We start from the raw sequence: 10,231 nt of genomic DNA, 5'->3' as shown, positions 1-10,231 counted from the left end.
GTGGAGTTTACCGAGGAAGGGCTGGTTGGGATTGTAGCCCAATCCTGGACATTTAAAGACAATGGGGTACGTATACTTTAAATCTGTAAGAGTATCATGTCACTAATTCTTCCAAGTTGTGCATGACATCTGTTTTTGGATTAAGTTTATTAGTTTTTATTTCAGGAGACATACAGTTATTGGCCCCCAGCCCATACAACCAAGAGGCCCAAACATAATGAAATGCCCGATACGGCATTATGGATCTCCAGGAAAGTGCGGGTGTTTGCAACAACAGGTACATGATAACAGGCAATGTACTCACAAACAAAACAGAACACTAGAATGTATATTCAAATCTCTGAAAACGTTCACGACTAAATGTTAGTCTTATTTTGATTGAACCTATTTGCTATTATCATTTCGTACGTAGGAGACTTTGAGAAAGCCTTGCGGTGGAGCAAGACGGCTGAATATAAATCCACCGTTGAGACGGAAGACGAAGCTCCACAAAAAAGAATAGTCAAACGTCCGCACAAATATGCGGACAGTAGTGGAGGTATGTCAGAACCACCGTGTGTTGTATTTTGTGGTACATAAATGTGTGTAGCACTAAAACATCTACGTTAATAATTAAGTTTGTTTTAGTATAATATACAAATTAAATAATGGGCCTGTGCAACAAAGTGTTTCATCATTTGAGTTATGTTTAGATGAGGAGCAGCCATGGGTCATAGAGAAGAGGCAAAAGAAAATTAAAGGTACATTTGTTATTGTCTACAAGACAGCTACAAAAAAACACACTAAGTGGCCAGCCGCTGTAATATAACATCATGTATTCTCTATACAAGGCCCGGTTCCAAATGTCCATGCCATGGTGGGCAACCAAAAGACCCATAAAGGTTGGATCTTTTTAAAAATGTTTCTGTCAAAGACTGTACTAGTATAAATGCCATAATTTTATCACAATGTCACTCATCTTAAACTGTGCAGATTACCTTACCTACTCCACCACAACCAGCAACATCCCATTGTAGGTTGTTCAAGAATCTCAATAACCAACAGTAATTAAAAAATTTAACACAGTTGTACTATAAATATGCTAATACTTTGTACATGAACTACATTCCACTTTCATTTCTCTATAGATTATCCTACCACCGTCACACGGCCTGGCGACGTGTCCCTGTTAAATAATGGTAAGGTGATGAATGACCGTATAATCGTATGAGCCATGGCAACCCTAAAGGCTATGTTTTGAAGCAAAAGCATTAACTTTTGCATCACTAGATGCCATACACCCAGGAGTGATTTCTGGAGTGGTAGAGGAGAACCCATTGGGGGCCCAAGAAAACAGCTGGCAGCCCGGCAAGTTCAAATATAAGACACTCTAAAAAATACTAAAAGCTTTTCAATAGCATTGCCAACTCATTAAAAGGCATACCTAAGTTGTTCTGATCGTGGCGGGGGTTGTTTGTCAAACAACACATGTTGTCATACTAATGCTTTTTATACCCCATTCAGCTGTACCCAGGGATGTAGTGGACATGGAAAGGATTAAACATTTAGACTTTCATCAAAGTAAAAAATGCTGGTTTGTCCTTTTTCATCAATGTCCTCAAAAAAGCAGGCTGCAGAGCTACTGTGTCTGTGGGGTGACTGTCTCTGGAGGGCTGGCAGGCAGGGGCAAGCAGGGCCTGCAGGCAGGCAGGCAGGGCAGGCCAGCTGGATGAAGCTGTCCAGGGGTCAGGGCTGAAGAGAAGCTGTCCAGCTAGAGAGGGGTAGTCCAGCAAGGGGTCTGTGTTGATCTCAGCATCCTCTGTTGAGCAGGCCTCTGCATGACCCTCCAGACCTGTAAAAGTGAAGAAAGGATCCATGTCAGTTCAGTTGTGAAAAACAAAGCTTTTTCCATCTACACTTGACATAAACTACAGTTTTGACTGTGAAATGCAGTGGCATTACTTGAACTTGATTCCAAATGTGTTGACCTGATGGAGACCCATGCAAAGTCACTCAAAACACAGGTTCGATTCCAGGGGTGGCAAGAGTATTTACCTCTAAACTGGTCAATATATACACATCTGACAAAAGACCAGCTCGACCTGTAAACAGTGATTCTGACCGTCAGAGACCTTTAAATAGCCTGACTTACTGAAATTGGCAAAACTAGCCTGGCTAACGTAGGTCGCTTTCTCAGGGAATATGACGAATGAAACAGGCTCGCCTTGAAAAATCAGATATACTGGCTATCTTTAGCAGGCCCTTGTCTACAAAAAGCAGTCCTCCCTGACGTTTTTGGAGTAGAATTGAGTGAAATACAAAATTGTTTACACACTGCCAGTGGGCGAGCCGAGCCTGACTCTGAGTCAAAACAATGTACCCCCGGGACGCAGTATCACTCCAATTGTCCAAATGTCCACAAATCACAAAAATAATCGGAGCATCTGGCTAAAAGCACAATTCCCACATCTCCTATAGGCTCCCCTCCTCTACCTTTTTCGTGTGGACCTAACTGTAAAATGGTGAACTTATGAACATGACGCGACCAAAACATGGCTGCCGCCTAAGCCTATGCGGTCTCCCTGGCGCATAGGCTTATTACAAAGACTTTCACGCCCCAAATCAAAATTATGAGCCGACAGGTCTGTGGGGAATTGCTTTTTCTCCTAAAGGCTGCCCTCCTCAACCTTTTTGATGAACAATTCGCCGAGATGCAAAATGACTCACTAATTAAAATCACAGAGGAAAAAAGCTAGAGCTACAGTAGCTACTTTTCGAGTTCGGTTTTCCGTCACTTCAGACTCACGATCTAAAGGTCTAAAAGTGTAAAGAATATATTGTGCTTATTAAAGTTATGCATTGTGCTTATTAAAGTTATGAACTTAGAAGTGTGCTCAGGCTTAAACATTGGGTCTCACACTGGGTGTGGGAAGCAGGCTGTTCTTTGTGTCTCTATCTCTTCATTTTCAGAAACAACCTTGAATCTGGGTGGAGACGGCACCCGAGCAGGTGGGACGCGTAGGCAAGAACAACTCCCTGATGCACGAGAGAACAAGCTCAACCCTTTTTTAATACTTGTGTTTCAATTGCACTGTATAAATATCTGCTGGGGAGGGACAGATAGCCAGTTGGACTTCGTGAACCAGCCCAAACTCTGTTGCGGGTAAGGAAACGTAGACAACCCGAGCTCTGTACTTGTTGATTTCCAACTGCTGCATTAAAGCTGATATTATCGGACCTCTGCGACTCCAGACCACTCTTTCTAGAACACAGATTTGTGTCATTGAATACCATCATTACATATTGGAATAGACACATAGATTTTGAATCCTTCAAGTGCTAAAACCTTCACCATAATTCAAGAGTAGTGTACTTTCACGAAACCAATCATTGATTCTAGCTTAAAATGTGTAAAAAAAGTCTTACCGAACGTGGCTGCCTCCAACACTATCAGGCGATTTCAGTTGAAAACAACAATGGCCGCCGAAAAATAATTTATATTCGTAATGGCGAGCTGCGATTGGAAGCGAAATGAAACAGGAGCTAAAAACAGAGGGTGGGGGCTTGGTCAGCACACAATTTCCAGAAAGGATGTGTGTGCGTCTCGCCAAGCTCACGCGTGTGTCAAGTAGGGTGTCCACCTGTCCCGCTTTGCGCTGTATGGCACAGCATTTTCAATATGGGACGTGCGGGACAAGGGGTGAAAATGCTGTGCGACACAACACAAAGCGCGACAGGTGGTCACCCTAGTGTCAAGGGGCAGGATGAGTCTGAGAATTTGGAGCACGCGCGCTGTGGAGCAATTCAATTGAATTCAATCATAGATTTGACATATCAAGGTGAAATTCCGTATGGTACTTCAGAATGATGTCATCTTGAAGGCACAAAGGTTTGAAAAACCATCAGTCAAAATTATATTTGATTTATTAACACAAAGATATTGTGGCAATGTGGACATTTACATAAATACACTTCTTTCAGCCATTTTGTATTGCATTCCTTATTCAATTTCACCCTATAGAAAGACATGTATTCTACAAATCTGTAACAATAGGTCGATTGGACCTATGGTTCATGAGGAGAAGGGTTTTGAAGGTTGTACCAAATTTGGACAGTACAGCAACATCTATCATGGCGGACCTTATGGGTTCTTGAGGCTTTTTTGTTCCCCATGAGAAATAAGGCATGTATACCTATTTTCAGGCATTTTGGAATAATGGGGCGCTGGGGAAATCACGTAGACTTTGGGCGTGGCTTATAGCGCCACCTATGGGCGTACATGGGCCATTAGTGGTCTGGAAGTAGTGAGTGACCTGGTGTATCATTGGGCCAAATTTGAAAAAATCGGGTCAAGGACTTTTTGAGCTATTGGGCCATTTAGCGGAGAAATATAATAATAAGAATACTAACAAAAACAATAGGTTCCCTCCTACCGGAGGAACCCTAAATATATGTGAGAGAACAAAGGTTGTGCCCTTGCCGAAGGCAAGCACACCCAATAATAAGATATATGTGAGAGAACAAAGGTTGTGCCCTTGCCGAAGGCAAAGCACACCCAACTAGGTCCTGTTTATAAATCCTGGCAGTCAGTTTCAACTGTAGCTCTTCACTGCAGTTATGATTTTCTTGGATTTTGACAAAGAATTTGATATAAAAAGCAAGCAAATTGTTGATTCCAAAGGATAAAGCGGTTTGTTTTACATTTGGACAAGATATCCACCACCAACACAGATTGTATGTGGATGGATTGCTAAACAAGATCCAAGGTCAGTATACAGACCCATTCCACATACAAACACCACACACAGTGATGTTTCTACAAAAATGTGTACACATATAAACAGACACACCCTAAGTTCTTAAACAAAGTCACTCAACCTTTGTTAACTCGATCCTAATAGCCACCAATTGTAACTCATAACTCATCCAATGTTAAAATTGTGAGTTTTGAGGTGCTTGGACAAAATTGCAGATGTAGTAAAGGTTTTTCCACAAATACTACATGAATGAGGATGCATGCCATTATGAACCCGTTGATGCTTTCTGCATGTGTAAGCATCTTTAAAACTCATTCCACATATAGGGCAATCATAGAGTCGCAACTCTGTGTGGACACGGCGATGGTTGCGCAGAGTGCCGTCGTTGTTGAAACGTTTTCCACACAAGGCGCATACGTACGGTTTCTCGCCAGTGTGAATGCGCAGGTGTATTTTCAGTCGTGAAACATGGCTAAAGGTTTTGCCACAGTGTGGACAAGGGTGTGACCTGAGACCTATATTGCTCAGTGACCGTGGCTTGCTTTGAGAGGTGACCAGGCAGTCTAGCTTCCCAGCATTATCTATGTGTTGTATAATGTCTTCTTGGTCTGAGACATTAGCTGATGCAGGGTCAGTACCGAGATAACAGTCCCTATATCTGACCTCTGTCCTTCCTGACTCCAGGTCAGACCTGGTGACTGAGGCAGCATGTGTTGTCAATGCTGAAGCTGTCTCCAGGTCATGAAACCCTGTGTCAGAAACAGAACCTGAACAAGAGTCAATACTCTGGTCAAGGGGTTCAACTTTGATGGCTTCAAGACCACAGTGTACATCTATTCTATCCACAATACATTTGTCCAAGGGACTATATAGCAAACAAGAATTACAGTCCAAATCCTTTTTCATATTTGTCAAAACAGATGTTCCTAATGAAATTGTCTCTGGACCAGGACTATGTGTGGACTCTGAACTTGATTTGTAGAGATATTTCCACTGGATGCAGTCTGTGGTCCCCTGGTTAGGTATGGTAGGGCCTTCATTCTGGTCAGAGACTGCATTGTCCTCTCCAGTAAATGAGGGTTCTATGTCTTGTCCCTGGTTGGAACTCCACTGGTGCTGACCAGCAGGAGAGACTGTCTCAGAAGATGACAGTGGTCTGATGGAACCTAGACACAGTCCGATACACAGATTGTATACAAATTAATAGAAATGTCTGTACAAATACATTTTCAATGTTTATTTGGCAAGAAAGGGTTCGGTAATGTGTCTATTTTAGCACATTAAAGACCATTGAACTTCAATTAAACAGGTCTAAATGAAACTAAAGTTAATACCATGTTCAGATTTCGTGCATCAGTCTCACCTGTCCACTCTACTCCAAGTCCAATTTCATGCAACCGTCGTTTCAACACTTGGTTTTCTTGACGAGTTCGGGTAGTCTCCTCCTCATATTTTAGAACAGTCTCCTCGACAACCTCCAGAATCTCTCCAATTGCCACCATTAAACGCTCAGTGAGATAGGAATTCAAAAGTTGTAGTTTTGTCATTTTCACACTGTCTGCTGCAAACATCAGATAAATAAAGTAACGTTGAGCTAACCAACAATTCTAGGTAGTTTGTTGTGATATAGCCTCAATGCACTTCCTTGTCGGTCTTTGTAGCTACCTGTGGGGTATTATATAAACGTAGATTAAGGAAAAGACAGGTTTATTTCAATAAATCTCGCAAGTTTCCGCGAGTTCCGTTTAATTACAGTGGTTTAATGGTTTCCTAGCTAAGTAACCAAGGTAACTTGTACCGCTGAACTAGCCTGCTCCGTGGCAGGTTGTCGAGCGGAATATAGCTGTGTTGCACAGAATTTACAACAGGCGGAAACAAAATCCCAAAAGACAGTTCCGTGAAGTGTCTTTTGGGCGCTCACAGCAGAGCCATAGAAAAAGAGAGTTGCGACACGCTTTGATCTCGCCGACACGTGATCACGTGGTTCATGTAGCTCGCTGTAGTTCCAAAAAAACCCACTGCTGTCAACCGGTTTGAATGGTTTTCAATGAAGCTGGCCAACGGAAGTCGCTTTCTCAGGCAAATGATGAATGAAACAGGCTCGGTTAAAGAAATCCGATATTCTGTCTATCTTCAGCAGACTCGTATCTACAAAAGGAAGTCCTCCCTGACGTGTTTGGTGTAGAATGGAGTGAAATACAATATTGTGAACACTCACTGCCAGTGAAACAGGAAAAAAGCTAGAGCTTTTTTGTCACGTGGTTCCGGTAGCTCCCTGTAGTTAAACAAAACCCCCACTGCTGTCAACCTGTTTGAATGGTTTTCGGGGGACAGACAGCAACACCATCTCGATTCACGGACATTTTCGGTATATTAACTAGTGATGGGAAGTTCGGATCATTTTACTGATTCGGTTCTTTGAATCTCGTTCAGTAAAATGAACGAATCTTTTTTCGAGTCATTCGTTCATTTCAAGGGGGGGGGGGGGGCGTCCACTGCAAACACAAGTTAGTGCATGACATGTGCACCAGCATATACTATTTTAAAATAAATTCCTGCATTAAAATAATGTATCATGACAGTTTGTATGATTTGGTCATTTATTATCACACTAGCATTTAATTATCACGGCAAACAATTACACTGCACTAAACTGTAAGTGTAAATGTAAAGTGAAAATAACAAAACCAGTCAGTATGATGACTTGAGCGAATATCATTCACGTCTTACTAAAACAGCGGCCACGCGAAAGGGAATGGGGAAACTGTTTCCTCTACTAAAAAATACAATGCGGGTCACGTGAAAAAAGGATCCAAAGACTCGTAGAAAGACCGAGTCGGGAAATGAACGAATCGTTCGTTTCCTCTAGCTACCACTACAGAGCCTATACAGGTCACGTGAAAAATGATCCAAAGACTTGTAGAAAGACCGAGTCGGGAAATGAACGAATCGTTCCCTCTAGCGTTTCCTCTTGCTACCACTACAGAGCCTATGCAGGTCACGTGAAAAATGATCCAAAGACTCGTAGAAAGACCGAGTCGGGAAATGAACGAATCGTTCGTTTCCTCTAGCTACCACTACAGAGCCTATGCAGGTCACGTGAAAAATGATCCAAAGACTCGTACCCGAAGACCGAGTCGGGAAATGAACGAATCATTTTTGTTTACTTGGACGAGCCTATTAAAGAATATATTGTGCTTATTAAAGTTATGAACTTAGAAGTGTGCTCAGGCTTAAACATTGGGTCTCACACTGGGTGTGGGAAGCAGGCTGTTCTTTGTGTCTCTATCTCTTCATTTTCAGAAACAACCTTGAAACCGGGTGGAGACGGCACCCGAGCAGGTGGGACGCGTAGGCAAGAACAACTCCCTGACGCACAAGAGAACAAGCTGAACCCTTTTTGATACTTGTGTTTCAATTGCATTGTATATAATATGCTGGGGCAGGGAAAGATAGCCAGTTGGACTTCGTGAACCAGGCCAAACTCTGCTGCGGTATAGGGAAACGTAGACAACCCCAGAGCTCTGTACTTGTTGATTTCCAACTGCTGCATTAAAGCTGATATTATCGGACCTCTGCGACTCCAGACCACTCAGAACACAGAACACAGATTTGTGTCATTGAATATAATAATAATTTGAATCCTTCACTATGTAACAGTCCCGATGCGCGGCCACGAGAAAATGAACGAATCACTCTTTGAGAGGACTCGTTACTCCCGAGTCCTTGTAAGGATTCGTTCAAAATGAACGAATCGTTCACGAACGACACATCACTAATATTAACACGTCAATTGGTTACTGGTGTGTTGTATCATGTATGTCTGATACTTTATTAACATGTATGTATTACATGAACTTATACATAACGCAATATTGTGAAGCAGAGCTAGAAATGGCTATGCTAGCTACCATACTGTACAAACTACTGTACCATACTGTACATACCAAACAGTAGCCTAATGAGGACTATATTGTTCCACTTAACGTTTAACCTTAGACGGTTGAAGTAAATGGGTCTTGTTAAACGTTTTTTTATTCATCAGCCCATTTACAATTTAGCCTACCACATTAACAACACTTATATTTGTAGTACTTGATGCAAGTTGAATCTAACCATTATCACCAGCAACTGCGCAATTTAAGACAAGGAGTTTGGTAAATAGAACAGAATAAACAAGGCAACCAACTGCATTCAATAAAACATTTTATTGTACAATATGTCCTGTGTTCTTCCACTCCTTGTGTTTGTAGTGATCCGGTGATCTTCTGGCTATGATACATGTACAGCTAGCTAGAGTAAAAGTGTTGCTTACGTAGACCTACAGTCTAGCTCCAACTGCATTTAGAATCTAACAAGCTTACGATAAACTTTAACTAAAGCTGGCTATATAAAATACTACAAATAACAATTGATATGTGGTGGTCAAAATATGAAAAAATGCAGGATTTTCGACCGAGGTGAAGTTAGTTTCATATTCGACATTCGACATTCGTCTCACATTCAGAGGACGCTACTTTGCAGCGTCGAGTTAGGGACCGGGTGAAAATTACCCATACAATTTTGAAAAATTATGACTTTTATAATGATTTTATGACTATAAAACCTGAAACAAACAGCAGAGTATTCCAACAATGTCTGGTATACTTCCACAGCCTTTAATTTTTCAATAATGTTTTTAAAAGAATGATAGAAAATCGCTAATCTCTGAAAATAGCATGAAATCTTCACTAATCTCAATATCTTTTTCAAATTTGTGTCAATAAATCAAATATACACAAGATTATTCTAATAGTCTGGCCTACTTCCACACCCTATTCTTTTCCAATAACTTTTCGAATAAAATTCCAATTAATCGCTTTCATGCTATGAAAATAGCATGAAATCCTCGCTAATTTTATAGAAGACAAGTAATCATTTCATACAAGAAGACATGATCACATCCACCACAATGGTTCCATTGACAGTCTCAGCTGTCAAGTCTTAGGTAAAACACTTTATATGTAAGGAATATGTTTAATCCAGTCAATACTGAGAGAGAGAGAGAGAGAGAGAGAGGTGTATGTGTAAGATTACTCTGATGTAACCCCTCGATACACCCCATCACATGGAGTGTCTGCCTGTCAGAAAAATTGAAGATGTAACTTTTTTATTCTGTATAAAATGATACTGTGTTCAGCATTCCTTGTGTGCAAAGAGAGGCCTACCCCCAAATCTGAACTCTGGGTACACACACAAGACCCTTATCTTGGGGCTGAGGACTAAGGGGGGGTTTGTTTGTTTTAAAGAGATACTGTTTGACAAGGGCTAGATGGAGACGCAAACTCTGGTGACCATTTGCTTGACACCTATATGGTTGAGTTTTTACGACACCTGAACCAGAGATTCAACTAGGGTTGATGACGCAAACACACACGCGCGCCAGGTCTATGCAAGGGAGCCAATGAAAGAAAAGTGTGGAAGAAATTGTCAAGGGAGTCAAGTGGCTGAGCGGT

General features: G+C 41.5%; 1 protein-coding gene and 1 long non-coding RNA gene across 2 annotated transcripts; one reads left to right on the top strand and one right to left on the bottom strand.

Annotated features, from left to right (window-relative positions):
• The first annotated feature begins 971 nt into the window (after positions 1–971).
• On the top strand, positions 972–1,669 carry LOC134014364 (uncharacterized). The gene is made up of 3 exons (XR_009929039.1): positions 972–1,012; positions 1,128–1,178; positions 1,270–1,669. It is a non-coding gene; the product is annotated as an uncharacterized LOC134014364 (long non-coding RNA).
• A 2,218-nt stretch (positions 1,670–3,887) lies between these two features.
• Positions 3,888–6,588, bottom strand: LOC134013951 (zinc finger protein 836). The gene is made up of 2 exons (XM_062453742.1): positions 6,100–6,588; positions 3,888–5,902 (listed from the first exon to the last, which is right to left on the bottom strand). The coding sequence occupies exons 1-2, from the start codon at positions 6,305–6,307 to the stop codon at positions 4,902–4,904; spliced, it is 1,209 nt and encodes a 402-aa protein (XP_062309726.1). The 5' UTR covers positions 6,308–6,588; the 3' UTR covers positions 3,888–4,901.
• Positions 6,589–10,231: the final 3,643 nt, after the last annotated feature.

This window comes from Osmerus eperlanus, chromosome 2 (genome assembly GCF_963692335.1).
Source record: "Osmerus eperlanus chromosome 2, fOsmEpe2.1, whole genome shotgun sequence".
NCBI classification, from domain to species: Eukaryota; Metazoa; Chordata; class Actinopteri; order Osmeriformes; family Osmeridae; genus Osmerus; species Osmerus eperlanus.
The sequence above is the reverse complement of the archived record's forward strand: the minus strand, read 5'-3'. Positions and strand labels throughout refer to the sequence as shown.